Source organism: Fukomys damarensis, unplaced genomic scaffold, assembly GCF_012274545.1.
Source record: "Fukomys damarensis isolate Sample0158 unplaced genomic scaffold, DMR_v1.0_HiC HiC_scaffold_19, whole genome shotgun sequence".
NCBI lineage: Eukaryota > Metazoa > Chordata > Mammalia > Rodentia > Bathyergidae > Fukomys > Fukomys damarensis.
The window spans coordinates 57,969,072-57,984,692 of record NW_022900931.1 but is presented as its reverse complement, the minus strand read 5'-3'; the positions used below and the strand labels follow the sequence as shown (position 1 = coordinate 57,984,692).

The window sequence follows — 15,621 nt, the reverse complement described above, 5'->3', positions numbered from 1 at the left end:
TCCTCAGACTTCAAAAGGCCCCAAAGTTTAAAATAACCATCTAGCTGGGCATGGTGGTAGATGACTATAATCTCAGCCCTCTGGAAGGCTGAGACAGGAGGATAGCATGTTTGAGCCCAGCCAGGACAACTAAGCAACTTAGTGAGACATTGTTTCAAAAACAAACAAACAAACAAAAAACAAAAAAAAAAAGGAAAAAAACCAAGGCCAGGTGTGGTGGTGCTCCTGTCGTCTCAGCACTTGGGAGGCTGAGGCAGGAGGATCACCATGTGTTGTTCAAGATTAGCCTGGGCTACATAATGAGACCCTGTCTTGAAAAACAAAAATAAAAAGAATAAAAAAGGGCTGAGGACATAGCTCAGTGTGAAGGTATGAAGGCCCAGAGTTCAATCCCCAGCATTAAAAAAGAAATCATCTATTATACGCACAGAATTAATAAATATATGTAAGAAAATAAATATATGAGCTGTCCAAGCTCATCGATCATCAGAAAAATGGAAATTAACACAAATGAGAGCCAGGAATGGTGGCATATGCTTGTAATCCAAGACACCTGGAAGGCCGAGGCAGGAAGAGTTATGTAAGCCCAGGAGTTCAAGGTCAGCCTGGGCAACAGGGTGCACCTCCCATCTCAAAAAACCCAAAGCAAAGCACAAGGACCCGAGTTCGATACCCGGTACCAAAACAAAACAAAAAACACCCAAAGCAGAATGCAAAACCAGTGTGACAGCACCATGTGCCCACTCGAGTAGCCAAAACAAAAAGGATGACAAAATGCAAACCTGAACTCACCCGCCCTGGGCTAGCGTCTAAAATGGGTTGTCACTTTGGGAACGGTTTGGTAATTTCTCATGAAGTCTGGCAGGCAATGCAGCAAAGCCACCCCCAGGTAAATACCCTCCAGAATGCGAGAGCAGATTCATCAAAAGGCAGGCACCGAAACATCCCCAGTGGCGCTGCTCTAAGCAGCTCCAACTGGAAATAATCCAAACCCCCATCAACACGAGGATGGAGCAGTACATTGTAGCTCCTTGAGACGACAAAATACTACGTGGAGACTGCGCCGACACATGCCGTCTCGTGGCTGGCTCTCACAGCGTGACACAGAGCAACATACAGTGTGATTCTATATTCTACCTCCAAGCAGGAAAATGAAGTCAGACTGGGAGAAGCAGAACAGGGGTGGCCTTGTGGGTACCGACTGGGAAGGGCATGCATGCGGGGCTTTGGAACGCTGCTATGTTCTGATTTTTATTTCTTATTTTTTTGCTCCTGGGGATTGAAACCAAGCCTTCACACTGAGCTGCATCCCCAGCTCTTTATATTTCAATTTGAGACAGGGTCTTGCTAAGTTGCTTAGGCTGGGGTCAAACTCTTGATTGTCCTGCTTTGGCCTGCCAGAGTGTCATGTTCGGATTCCTGCCCTGGGTGTTCACAGGTCACCAACTGTACACTCACAAACTAGACTCTTCTCAGCTCATGTGTTAAGTCCATGAACACTGAAAAGCAACAGGAGGGCTGGGATTTAGCTCAGTCATTCCACCGCCTGCCTCGCAAGCGCCAGGATCTGAGTTTGAGCCCCCAAATCCTCCCCAACCCCAAAGAAAGGAAAGCAACAGGAGAGTTGGGCATAGTGGCATACACCTGCAATCCTAGCATTCAGGAGGCTGAGACAGGAGGATCGCCATGAGCTAGAGCCCAGACTGGGTTACACTGTGAGCTCAAGGCCACCCTGGACTACACAGTGAGACCCTGCCTCAGAAAACAAAGCAAAAGAAAAAAACCCCAAAACCAAACAAAGGAAAAAGCCAACATGAGACCATTATATAATGAAAAGTCACAGAACACAAAGAGTTCCAGTCCCCTTAGGTCACTTTTTCTTTTTTTTTTTTGGCACCAGAGATCAAACTCAGGTCCCTGCGCTTTCAAGGCAGGCGGTGGCACCACTGAACTGAGCTAAATCCCCAGCCTTAGGTCATTTTTAATCCTTTTCATCTGTCTTCCTAACAGTACCATGTCCATGTCACAAATCTTGACTCTTGCTTTTGCAGACCTGTCTGCTGATGCCCTGTCCAACTCTGGATGGACAAAGACTTTGTCCTGTGGCTCTCCTGGGTGACCCCTGTGACTGACTTTCTCTCCCTCCCTTTATTCCTCTCCCTCTTCCTTCTTCTTCTTTATCTCCACTCTTTTTTTTGTGACAGGGTCTCCTTTTGCAGTTCAGGCTGGCCTTGAACTCAAAGGGATCCTCCTGACTCAGATTCCTAAGTGCTGGGGTCACAGATGATTATAGGCCATCACCACCAAGCCCAGCTATCTTCTCCCTTTCCCTTCCCTTCTCATTGAACCTGGGGCCTTTGAATTGAGCTACACCATTAGCCTTAAAAAAAATTTTTTTTTTTTTTGAGACAGGATCTCAGTAAGGTAGTAAGTTGACAGGCTGGGCTTGAACCCGTGAGCCTCTTGCCTTTGCTCCCACAGTGCTGGGACTACAGGTGTGTGTAAACACGCTTGGCTTCATATGGCTTTCCTTTGTGTTTTATCCCTCACTGACAGGAAGTGAGGTCACCTGGCAAGCTGTGAGAGGACCCTCAGGTGAGGCAGGCAGGCTCTGGGGAGGCCCTACCTGGCTTCTGGCGCTCCATGGTGCTCTCCTGGCTGGTCAGGCCACCTGAGGAGGAGTCGCCGCTGGACATCCCATCGTGGCTGAAGTGGGGATCAAAGGACAGCAGTGGGTGAGGGCCAGCCGTGTACCTGCAGGGCAGTGAGGGGACACAAGCACAGCATGTCAAACCACCTGAACCCGAGCTTGCTTGCCAGTGAGCCCTAGGGAGGCTGCTGCACAGTTCAGGAGAGAAGATAAGCTGCTGGGGCTGGAAAAGCAGCGTGGGCAGTGCTGTGAGCTGGGGTGGCGCCAGCGGAAATGCAGGGCCTGCCAGGTTCCTCAAGGAGGAGTGAGAAGAGCAACCTGGGCTGACACCCTACCCTTAGGCTGCTGAGAGGTCCTGGCTCTCCCCTGAGAAATGAGGCGCTGGGAAATGGGGTGCACGACTGCTCCAGGCCTGCCTCAGGCTTCCTTCCTCTCCAAGGGAGACCAGCAGGATGAGGGAGCATTTGTAGCTAGAGGAGGCCTAGACCGGGGCAGGCTGGGTTTGTACCTCACCACAGCCTCTTGCCCAGCCAGTGGCAGTCAATTCCTGGGTCTGGGCCTCCGTTTCGTAGTAGTCAGAGCTGTTCACAGGAGGCCCTTCTTCACGGGACTTACAGCACTGAGCCGGGGGCTGACACATCACATACACTGAGCTGTGACGACTGCCTGACAGGCTAGAACTCTGTGTGTCCCTTTGCTGCTGGGGCGGTGGCAGGGGCTCAGGCTTCAGGACAAGGCAGTTGTGGGCTCAAATCCCATGCTCTCTACAGGCTGAAGGACCTCGGTGAAGTGCACATCAATATGAAATGTGGTTGGTCCATTTGAAAAACTGTCTGCCCGGTGGGGCTGGGGAGAGGTCAGAGTGACAGAGCCATCCACCAGGCAGACAGCCTCCTAGAGGCCAACCCTGACACCCACGGGTCAGTGCCAGGGTTTAAGGGTGATGGTGGCGGAGCCTTCTCCATACCTCGTGGACACCTTCCACTGTTCGATCCACCTCAGATCAGAGCCAGTTATAGTAGAGACTTTCCCTGCTGGGGGTTGGTTTGGGGACAGGCGCTGACAGTTTTGGCTAAGGAGACATGAAGGTCTGTGAGGGTTATTAAAACGTTCACAAAATACTTCTAGCTCCAGCTGCAAGCACACGGCAGGACAGCATTTCCTGTCCCCAAGATAGATGGCTAGTTCTCCCCAGTGAGCTGAGAGGAAGTGACGGGATGGTGACTGCTCGGGGAGCCTGGTTCCGGGGAGGGCCCCTGTCACCCAGCAGTGGCACTGGAGAGTAGGTAAGTCTCCGCTCTTTTAAGCAGTGCTGGGAATAGAACCCAGGGCCTCAGCATGCACCCTACCACCAAGCAACTCCCTCAGCCCCAGAGAAATAAACCCTTGTTAATTAATTAATTAATTAATTTTTGGTGCCGAGAATTGAACTCAGGACCTTTGCACTTGCCAGGCAGGTGTGGTACCACTGAGCTAAGTCCCTGGCCTTACCCTTGTTAATTTAAATCACATAGACTTTCAGGTGTTTGCTACCCAGCAAAAACTGACTAAAACAGCCCTGGTAGCTTCCGGTAAAAGTCTCCTTGCTCCTAAGAGAGATGACAAGGAAAGATGGCCTTCTGTTTCCTCCACATGTTGCCAGGCCCAGACATCACATCACAAACAGCAGCTGCCTTGAGGGGCAGGGTGGAGGAGAGGAGGCGAAGGGATGGACACTTGCTCATGCCCTTTCAGAGCCTGCCCTGCCTCTGAGTGTCCTCTCCTGCGATGGTGTGTGGGAGGCAGTCGGGTTCTGATCCCGTCAGCCAGAAGCACCCACTGACACAGGCCCCATGTCTGGGAGTTACTGAGCCTCCGTTACTAGTGCTATTCCCCATCTGGCCCCTTGCATTCGTCCCTTCCACTTGGGAAGACCTGGCAGGGAGGAGAGATGATGAACTGAGACCCTCGATGTCCAACAGAGGAGCTAAACGATTTCTCCAGGTCACAGGCCAGCTCAAAGTCAGGGCTGTCTCTACAAAGACTAGGCTCTAACCTCTAGGCTTAACTCCTCCAGGACAGCAGAGGGCCACTTGAGAGGGGCACTGAACTTCCTAGAAACTTAACTCCACTCTCCTGCCCAGAAAAGGCATATCAGCCTCCCTTCCCTGATCAGGCCCTGACCTCTAACTTCCCCTGAAAGGAAGAGAGAGCAAAATAACCAGAAGCACAAAAAGATTATTCTTACTTTTCTTCACAACCAAAGGTCCAGTTTCTGGAAATCTAAGGGATTTTATAAAGGCAACTTTGATTCTAAGCCAACTTCATCTCACTGGCTGCCTTCATACCTGGCTAGCTGCCTGGTAAACTGTGGCTCCACCATAGCTGCAGACAGAGTGTTGACATGTTTATACAGTTTCCCCAAAGAGTTGGTACTGAATCCTGAGCAACAAAGGAAAATGTCAACAGAGGCAGGGATCAGATGCCAGAGGAAGTGAGAAGGATGAGAGGCCCACACCACAGGCTGCTTCCCCAGTATCTGCTCTGTGCCATCCTCCTTGGTAAGAGAAATCCTAACTGTATTTGGGCAGCAATGTGATTGGCCCAAAGACTACACTTCCCAGGCTCCCTTGCAGCTCTGGCGAATGAGATAATAGTAAAAATGCTGCTTTTAACATTCAGCCAGGAAAGCTCCTCAGAGGTGTGCTGTGGCTGCCTTTGCCTCATTATTTCCTAAAGGTTGCAGCTTGAGCAGCCATCAGGAACCACTAGGTAGAAGGCCAGAGACCATGAACTATTAAGGAGGAGCTAGGTCCCTAACCATGTGGATAAAGAAACTCTCTGCTGAATGGTTGTTTTCTGGATTATGCAGTTAAACCTAATCCTAACTGATAGACCATTTCTAGTCAGATGTATTTTACTGAGTTTATCTCTTGTCCCCATCAAGACAACCTGCACTGTCTCCAATCATATCACTTTCTTACTAAGAAGACCTCATTATTCTCATGCAAACTGACTGGCTTAGTTGACCGTTTATTGTGACACTAAGTAAGTCCTGTTTTGGTCCTTTCTTATCACTGCCCAATTCTAGTTCAACACATCGAGAGTCAGGACATCTCACTTCCCCACACACAAGGTTCTGGACAAACGTCCCTGAAAGAGGAGATCGCCCGACTGTCTTCCATCTCAGCTGAGACATTTCAGAGTAATTACTCTACTTTTTATTAGAAGATGAAATCACTTTCAAGATAAAGGGCATCAGGTTATGGTGACTGACTAGCTGCGGTTCTGGGCATCTCCAGGCAGAAGCTGGAGCAGAAGCTGGATGTAGTGATTCCATGGAGGTCAAGGTGGGATCCTTGACAGTCAGCAGGGTTGGGCTCCGGTACTGCTGGCCTGAGCCTCCCACTGCCACAGAGGGAAACACCAAGGCGACATGAGTGTGGGCAAGAGCCTCACCGCAGCAGGGGGCTCTGGCCTGCTGTCAGTCTCCTACCCTCACAAGCAGAACAGTGGAACTCCAGGATGGCTGGGGAGAAGGGCAGACAGATGGTATAGCCACTGCTGGCTGCCTGCACCCCAACAGCCATCACTTTCTTTGTTCCTAATGGTGGAGACCAGATTCTGCTCTGGTGGCCACTCCTCCGTCACATGACTTCAGTAGATGACAGTTTAAAAGACAGCTGTAGGTCCTCACGTGACTTTGCCAGGGTTAGTTAAAGGGTAGCAAAGTGACTTTCCTCATCCTTTTATAATTTTCCCCTCATTCTTTATTTTTTGTACCAGGGATCGAACTTGGGTCCTTGCACTTGTGAGGCAGGCGGCGGCACCACTGAGCTAAATCCCCGGTTCCCCTCATTCTTAAAAATAAGTAGTTCTTCCCTCCTTTTCCACAGGACACTGGCTTTATCTGCAACCATGCACAGCGTCCCTACAGATGTCCTTGTGCATAGGAGATGATGAATCCCCTAATGCCTCACATTACTTACTGATTTGTTTTTGTGGTACTAGAGATTGAACCCTAGGGTGCTTAACCACTGACCTATGTTGTCAGCTCTTTTCAAAATATTTTATTTTGAGACAGGCTCTCACTAAGTTGCCTAGACTAGCCTCAAATTTGAGCTCCTCCTGCCTCAGTAGTAGCTCATGAGTAGCTGGGACTACAGGTGTGTACCACCATGCCCAGGGCTTCATGTCTTCTTGAATAAGGTTTTCTGTTCCTTGCAGTCAAGTGCCTCCTAATTGCTAAGCCGGCTACTCCATATGGCCTTGACAGAGGAAAAAAAATCTAGCCAGGGGCCTGGTGAGCAACTGTGCGGGGCCCAGTGTAGTCTGCAGGACAGCTGTACCCACACATCTTTCTATCCTAACGCCCTGTTCTGAGCTTGGTGGTCAGATCCTCCTACACACAGGAAGTCGTGTGACAACAGTGCAGTAGGAAAAGGCCTTGACCTGCTCCTGGGCCTCTGACCTCAGTCCAGTGACTGTGAAAAGTAGTTCTGGGGGTTTAGGGCACAAGGTGAGCTAGGAACATTTGGCAGAGCTGGAAACCCAGCTGCTGATGGAGACACAGAATGCTGAGACATGAGCTGTAGAGAGCACAGCTAGGACCACTGGCACCCTTAGAAGACAGGGGTGGGCTGAGCGGGCCTCAGTTGTAGGAAAACTGGATATTTTTCCAATTGCCAATGTCAGACAGCTTGAAATGCAAATTCACAGCCAACTAAATGTCACCACGGACAGGTGTTTCAGGGGGAACCACACAGGTTGCCCTGAATTGGAGCGGGAGCTTGAAGTGCTTTGGGCAGGCAGGACAGCTCTGGGGGTGAGGGTTTAGCCCTCTGGGATCACAGGCCTGGGTTCCTGCCCATATTGCATGACCTTAGACAAGTGAATTCACCTCACTGAGCCCTAGTTTTCCCTCTGTAAAATGGGGATAAATAGACTCTGTCTCAGGGAACTGCTGGGAACTCACTGAGCTCTTGCTTACATATGGATGGGACAGACCATTGAACTCAAAACAGACTATGTAAATAGGCCTGATTAGCCCCACCCATCAATGTCTGCTCCAAGCAGCAAAAAAACAAAAACAAAAACAAAAACAAAAACAAAAACAAAAACCCGGGCTGGAGATGTAGCTCAGAGGTGGAACACTTGCCTGGCAAAGGTGAGGCCTTGGATTCAAGTCCCCGCACCACAGAAATGCAGGGGGTGGGTGGGAGTCTTTCCAATAAATGTTGATAGAGCTAATTTGACATCTATGGGTGAAAAAGGGACCTCAACCTTTCAGTTACACAAAATGGAACAAGAACTAACTGAAAATGGAACAAGGACTTAGATATCAAACAGTAAAACTTCTAAAGAAAAACATAGGAGAAAATCTTCAGGAGCCAAGCCTAGGCAGAGTTCTTAGACAACACGATAAACATGATTCGAAAAGGAAAAGGATTATGTTAATTTGGACTACATCAAAATTCAAGGTTTGTTTTGTGAAAGATCCTATAAAGAAAATGAGAAGAAAAGTACAGATAATGGCTCATGCCTGTGATCCCAGGACTCTGGAAGGCTGAGGCAGGACGACTGTAAATTCAAGCCCAGACTGGGCAGTTTAGCAACTTAAGTGAGACCCTGTCTCAAAAAATAAGCCAGGTGAGGTGGTGGATGCTTGTAACCTTGGTACTTTTGGTGGCCTACATAAAAGAATGGCAAATTCAAGCCCAGATTGGGCTACTTAGCGAGACCTTAGCTCAAATAAAAAATAAAAAAGGTGGCGATGTGTAGCTCAGTGTGAAGGCCCGGAGTTTAATCTCCAGCACCACATAGTGGACAAAGGACTTGTATCTAGAACATACAAAGAACTCTCTACCACTGAAGAGTATTGAATCCAATTAGAAAATGGGCAAAAGACATGCATAGACATTTCCCCAAAAAGGAAATACATTTGGCAAATCAGCACTTGAAAAGATGTTCAACATCGTTAGCCACCAGAGAAATGCAAATTAAAGCCTCAATGAGATATCACTACACACCCATCAGAATAGCTGAAATGAAAAACAGTGACAACAACAAATGGCAGTGAGAATGTGGAGAAACAGGATCACTTACACGCTGCTGGTGGGAATGTGAAATGGACGTACCTGCCATATGGTATGCGATTGTACTCTTGGGCATTTATCCCAGAGAAATGAGAACTTATTTTCATGCAGAAACTTGCATGCCTGAAAGTACATGTTCATAGCATGGATATTTGTCAGAGTCAAAATCCAGAAACTAGCAGGGTATGTGGTACACACCTATAATCCCAGCACCCTGAGAGGCTGAGGCAGGAGGATTGCAAATTGAAGCCCAGCCTGGGCAATTTAGAGACTTATGTAGCGAGACCCTGTCTCAAAATAAATAATAACCTGTAGTCCCAGTAATCAGGAGGCTGAGGCAAGAGGAGCACCGTGAGTTCAAGGCCAGCCTGGGATACATAGTGAGTTCAAGGCAAGGCTAAACTACACAGTGAAACCTTTTCTCAAAAACACTCCCTGGAGAACAAAAGAAATCAAAATTAATAATAATAATGGTATAAAGGGCTGGGAATGTAGCTCAGTACGAAGCCCCAGGGCTCAATGCTCCCCCACAGAAACAAAACAAAACAAAATAAAACAAACTCTACCCAAGTGTCTCCCAGTGGGTGAGTGGCTCAACTGGGTTACGGCTACACCACAGGATACATCTCAGCAACCATAAGGAACTGATCATGATACGAGGCACAATGTGCTTCCTTTTACATAACTCTCATGAACAATGGCTGCAGAGATGCAGGACACGTTAATGGCTGCCAGGGGTTAGGGATGGAGTGGTTAGAAAGGCATCTTGTGGTGGTTACAGGGCTGCGCACATGCAAATGAGTACATGTGTAACTGGTGACTCCGAGGGAAGGTGGAGTTCTAGGGGTTGATCCCAGGGAATGCTGAGCTATATCCTCAGTCCTGTTTTTTTAAATTTTAAGATAGGGTCTGGCTAAATTGCCCAGGCTGACCTCAAACTTGCTGGGATTACAACCTGGCAACTTGTGACTTCTGAGCAAGCTGTACGGCCTGGACCAATGTCAGTTTCCTCAACTCAAATGTTATCAACTGAGAGAGCTAGGTGAAGGTGCATGGGACCTCCCTGTCCCTACCTACCTTCCTTCTTTCCCTCCTGGTACCAGGGATCAAACCTGGGACCTTGTGCTTGTGAGGCAGGTGCGGCATCACTGAGCTAAATCCCCAGCCCTGTCCCTGTACATTTATTTGCCACTTCCTGTGAATATTATTTCCAAGGAAAAAGTTCAGAAAATAAAGGGGTGGACACAAAGACTTTGGGGGGGAAAAAACTTTTCCCAATTGTTCTCAGTAACATCAGCACTGTCACCTTTGTCACGAGCAGATCATGCCACTTGCCACTCCAGGCTTGGCCCTTTCTGTGGCCCAGCTGCTCCTGCTCGCCACAGTGTCCACATGCTGATTCCGCTCTGTGCCTCCTGGGCTCCACCCCACTCTGCTTATTTCTGCTTACGGCCCCTCTTCTGTCTGAAATGCTCTCTCCTCTCTGTGGTAAACTCTCATTCAGCTCTCCAGTCTCTGCTCAAATGCCACTTCCAGCAGCAGCAGCAGCAGCACCAAAACTCAAGTGTGGAGGGTGGGGTGGTACGGGGTGAGGAAGGGGAAGAGTTCCAAGGCCAGGGCTGTGAAATGCAGGTGGCCTTCTTACAAGTCTGGAAGTGTCCAGTGGGGCTGGCGTGTGTCCTACAAGGAGTGAGAGCCTAGGGAGGCCATGGTGGGGGAACCGAGGATGTGTACTGAGGGCTCTGGGAGTTGTGGGAGGGTGTGGGGCAGGGGACGGACAAGGCCAGATACAGAAAGGGCCTCTGGCTGCCGCGTGGAGGGTGGACCAGAGGTGAGGGGAAGGCTGGGAGCACAGAAGTGGTGAGGAGAAAGAGAACGGTCACAAGCTCAGCTGGAGCCAGATCCTGCAGGGCCTCAAATGCCAAGCTGTGGAATTTGTGTTTATCCTGATGGCACTGGGGAACCGCAGAGGGTTGGGGAAGATCTCTCAGACTGCCAGGTTGGGGATGGCTCCAAGGGGTAGGGCTGATGTCTGAAAGATCACGGGAATGAGAGAGATGGATGGATGGCAAGGCTGGACGGAGGGTGGTCTGACTTTAAAAACAATACAGGTGTCAAGAAAATGGCAACCAAAACTCTGCTATAAGGAAGGCCAATGGTGACTGCACCCGGTCCCACTTAGGCCTACATTTAAATGTGAGACACAGCCAGTCCCCTGGAGGTGTTCTGACGACCTTCCAGGGTCCAGAGACCCCATAAAGTAGCAAATAAAACTAGGATAGGTGCACTCCCTAAAGGATCTGCAGCTTTCACCAGACTCTGTAACTTGAAAAACCCAAGGAGACTGACCTTTCTGGGGATGGCTTGTATCTTGTGTAGGTGGCAGAACCCGGGGTGGAGAAGCTCCCAGAAGGCTGCCGGTAGGGAGGAACTCTGTCGGCCCCTGCTGGTGACGCTGTGTAAGGGGTTTCTGGGAAGCTGACAGGCCTGGAACGAGACAAGAGAGAGGAAAGGAAGGAGGCAGGCAGGAGCGATGGTGAGGTACCGAACCTCAAGAGGACAGAGACAGACAGACGCTCTTTTTCCCAGGCCCAACTACTTCTCATCTGCTATCTTCTCTTTGGATGAAGAGACGGAAGCTGAGTAAAGGGCCGTGAGAGGCTGGGGTTTGCACGGCGCCCTCTTCCTGGTTCCTGCCCCTCTCCTAGAGGATGTGCTCCTCTGCAAGGCTTTATTTATGTATTTATTTATTTTTGAGACAGGGTCTCGCTATGTAGTTCAGCCTGGCCTTGAACTCACTATGTAGCTCAAGCTGGCCTGGAACTTGCAGTGATCCTCCTGACTCAGCCTCTTAGCTCCCTAGTGCTGGGATTATAGGCCTGTGTCCCTACGCCCAGCCCAGTTCCTTCATTTTGAGGACACATTTCTTTTCTTTTCAGGGCAGGGGATGGATCTCAGGGCCTCATGCATGCTAGGCAAGTGCTTTCCACACAGCCACATCCCCAGTCCTTCCTATCTTTAATATATACTGTATTCAAAACAGTATCCAGAAGTTTAACATTTTCATCATCAAACTCCCTAGTAGCCTGGCCTCCGAGCCCAAGACTCCCCTTCCTCCTTGCAGCCTCTCTGAGAAGTCACAGTCCTAACATTTTGGGCTTAACAGTCCCTTCATCTTTTAAAAAAGCAGAGTTCCAGCTTGTACTTAGTAGATGGGTTTCTACCCACGGGCAGCTCTTCCAGCACAAGAGGCCCCAGGGAAAAGCAGAAGGGAGGAGGGTGCAGAGGGAGATAGTGGGACGACAAGGTCAGCAGGCAGACTGTGGGGAGGAGAGGTGGGTGGCATGGATAGCGGGGAGACAGGGTGAAGGGGTCCCCCTTGGGGTCCTTACCTCTTGCTGTGCAGTGGCTGGGACTCACGGAAAGGGACCATGGGGGTCTGCTTCGGCGGCCGGCTGAGGGACTGGGCGTGGCCTGGGGCAGCTGGAGTGACCCACTTGGAGGCTGGTAGAGAGTTGTGGGATGCTGGGCCACTCCACTGCCAGGGGGCATTGCTGCGGTAGGGGGGCCGGCCCCCGGGGGTGATGTTCTCCTGCTCAGTCTTAGGCTCCGAGGTATTCATTTCATAGGTCTCTGGCCAGCCCCTGGGGGGAACAGCTTGGTTACTTGAAGAACCCAGCCCTTTGGCACAGGTCTTGTTGCTGGAAGGGACCTGCTGCCTCCTTTACACAGGCCAGGTTTTCCTGGCTATAGCTGAACCATGATGACCTATTTTAAAGGCTGAGCCAGGTCTGAAACCAGCTCAGAGTCTAGGACAGGGCCTGACACAGGGGCTCTGAAGGGGCTCCGACCGCCAGGCCTGTCTCATCCCTTCGCCCTCCTCCTGCTCTGTCTTGCATCCTCTCTCTTCTCCCCAGTCCAAGCCTCCAGCCAGCCAGTGCCCTCTGTGCACCAGCTAGGCCCCCCTTAGCAGTACTCAGGCCGGAAAGACGGATGCCCTCGGCATCAAAGGACAGTCTCTGCCTTGTTCCAAAGAATCTCAAAGGCTGCTGGAAGAGGAACAGGTGACCTACTTTGCAGGGTGGTTAAAAAAAAAAAAGCTATGAAACCCAGAACCTTGAAATAGATGCAGAGCGGCCTGTGACTCCCCCCAGACCAGGGCTGACACACACACCACAGTGATCCTGGCTCGAGGTGGGGAGATGTGCGGGCTGGGCTGGCATCCGCCGCACAGGCGGGGCCTGTGCTCAGAAAATCCACTTCCCAGCAGCTGCGAGCTCCGGGCTCCAAGGAGTACTCGGCCCGGAAGCTCTCATGCCCCTACCGTGCTGATCTCCGAGGTTTCTCTGAAGCCCAGGGAACCTTCATGGCCACTGGGTAAAAGGCCTGATAGAGCTGACGGCTCAGAAGCTGTGGGCCCACAGGACTGCTAAGGAGCCAGGCCAAGGTGATAGGAGGATACGCCTGGCACCTCAGCCTGACAGGCCATGTCCCTGGAAGTTCCTTCCAGCTGCGTGTGGGGATCCCTAGGTATCCACACCTCACCAGGCACTAGGTGGGGACCAGTAATGACAGACATCTAGCAGAGCTGCCAGAAGTGCCAGGCTATAGAGGTGGAGGCAGGTGTCATTGTCCCCTCATGTGGCACACACCTGGTACTCCTGCCTGCCCGGCTTCTACAACTCTCTCTTGATAACAGCTCTATGTTCTGGGTGGGGCAGATTCTACTTCCTGGCTGCAGGTATGTGCCTGTGGCCCAGGCCTGTCCAATCAGAAACCTCTCCCCTGCATGCAGTGAGTAGCACGGGACTGTCATGTGCCTTAAACAGGGCCAAGCACAGTAATGACATCAGCTGTGTAGAGCCATTTCTGGAACTACTGGGGGAAAGGCCTATTTTTACAGGAGTAGCTGAGCTGGTAGTGTGTCCCCATGAAATGAGACTGCGAGAGAATGGTACGACAGGGAAAACAGGTGGGTGTTACAGTCAGACTCCTGAGGACACAGACATGCCTAGTCCCGGCCACATGGCCGGTTTAGATCCCAGCTCTAACCACCTGTGTGCTTCTGGTAAGGGATTTTCTTCTTAGAGCTGTAGTCCTAACTGGTAAGATGAGGGTAGTCAGGGGCACAGTAATAGCACTCGTGCAGGGTCCAGCACTGTCGCCTGCTCTTCTCACAAACTCAGAGGCTGACGTCTCCCCTCCACTTCCCCAAGTCCAGTCATACCCAACTAGAGGCTCTGCAAAAACTTCCTCCCTGGCTTCTCCTTTCTAGCTTTCCCCTGTGATCTGAAACCCAGCATTTAAGTCACTCAACTCAGTAAAGAATGAAATTTCTGAGTCCCACATCAGATCATCTGGATCAGTATCTCCCTGGGGATGGGGCCCAAGACGTGTGTGTCACTGCGCTGTATGTGATGGTCGTGGTGCACGGTATCATTTGAGAAGCCCCACTTCATTTGCCTATTTTTGAACTGTTCCTAAAGATTAAGGTGGCATAAAACGGCATCCCTGTTCCATTTCACCCAGAAGGAACCACTGTTCAGTTTCTCATGTATTCTTCCAGAAATATCTTATGCAGACAAGCATATATAATTTAAAATAGTAACAAAAATAGCATGCTAACAGCTAGGTGTGGTAGTTCACACAACTATAATTCCAGCATTTTGGAGGCTGAGGCAGGAGGATTGCTGTTTGAGGCCAGCCTGGAATGCATAGAAAGACCCTGACTCAAAAAGCAAAAAACCAAAACCAAAACCAAAAACAAACACAAAACTCAGGGAAAAAACCCAACCTCCCCGCAAACAAAACAACCAACCAAAAAATAACAACAAAAAACCCAATACTTCTTACTATGCCATTGGAGCACAAACACATTCACTTAATTTTTTCCTCTTTTGCCAGGAATGGTGGCACACACCTGTAAACCCAGCACTTGGGCAGCTGAGGCAGAGGATCGATCGCCTCAAGTGAGGTCAGCCTGTGCTACACAGTGACTTCAACTTCAGGCCAGCCTAGAATACATACTGAGACCCTGTGTCAAAAAACAAAAAACAGGGCCAGGAATTTAGCTCAGTGGCTCTGCCGTCTGCTTTGCAAGCGCAAGGTCCAGAGTTCCATTCCTGGTACCAAAAAAAAAGGAAAATAAAAAACTTTCCCCTTTCTTGTTGCAGGGAGATGGGTGCTGGAGATGAAACCCAGGGCTGTGCACACGCTATGCAACTGTTCTAACACTGAGTTATATCTACAAACTGCTTAATTTTTTTTTTTAAATTCTTTGATGGTACTGGGAGTTGAACCCAGGGCCTTCATGCTGAGCTACATCCCCAGCCCTTTATTCTGGGACAGGATCACGGTCAAGTCATGAAGTTGCCCAGGCTGGGTTTGACAATGTGATCCTCCTGCCTCCTGAGATCTGGGATTACACATATGTCCCCCGCCTCTCCCCACCTGGCTAATTTTGTTTTTCAACAATCAATATTACATCACCCGGTGCCTGGCTTTCACCCAGCCAGTTCCCTACTGACGGATATTCAGGCTGCTTGTAGTCTTTGTCCTCTAATACCGCACTACTCTGTTCCAGCCTCTTGGCCACATGTGGGAAAGCCTGAAGGAGGGATGTCCTCTGGGCCCTCTGGCTATGGTGGCCTCTTCCTTGATCCTGACAGCCTAGTTTCTGAGGGGCTCAGGGACATCTTTCTTCTATTCACTCATTTGTGGGATTTCAATGTCTCTTCTCAGGGAGCAACTTTTAGCCCTTGTGATCCAACGTCTTGGGACTACGTAATACGTTTGAACACGTCCCAAGATTGCTGTCCCCATCAGACAGTGACAAAGAAAAGAGCATTCTTCCCAAGCCTGCACAAGCACTCAAGGTCATGATGACACTTTTTTTTT

The 15,621-nt window shown here is 50.0% G+C and overlaps 1 protein-coding gene across 4 annotated transcripts in view; it reads right to left on the bottom strand.

Annotated features, from left to right (window-relative positions):
* Window positions 1-15,621, bottom strand: part of Sipa1l3 (signal induced proliferation associated 1 like 3) — a 220,383-nt gene that overhangs the window by 42,308 nt on the left and 162,454 nt on the right. For all 4 annotated transcript variants that reach the window (XM_019208749.2, XM_019208750.1, XM_019208751.1 and 1 more), the window contains 3 exons: window positions 12,117-12,368; window positions 11,074-11,211; window positions 2,627-2,754 (listed from right to left, as the gene is read on the bottom strand). In XM_019208749.2, coding sequence (XP_019064294.1) covers window positions 2,627-2,754; window positions 11,074-11,211; window positions 12,117-12,368 — 518 coding nt within the window. The remainder of the gene's footprint in view (window positions 1-2,626; window positions 2,755-11,073; window positions 11,212-12,116; window positions 12,369-15,621) is intronic.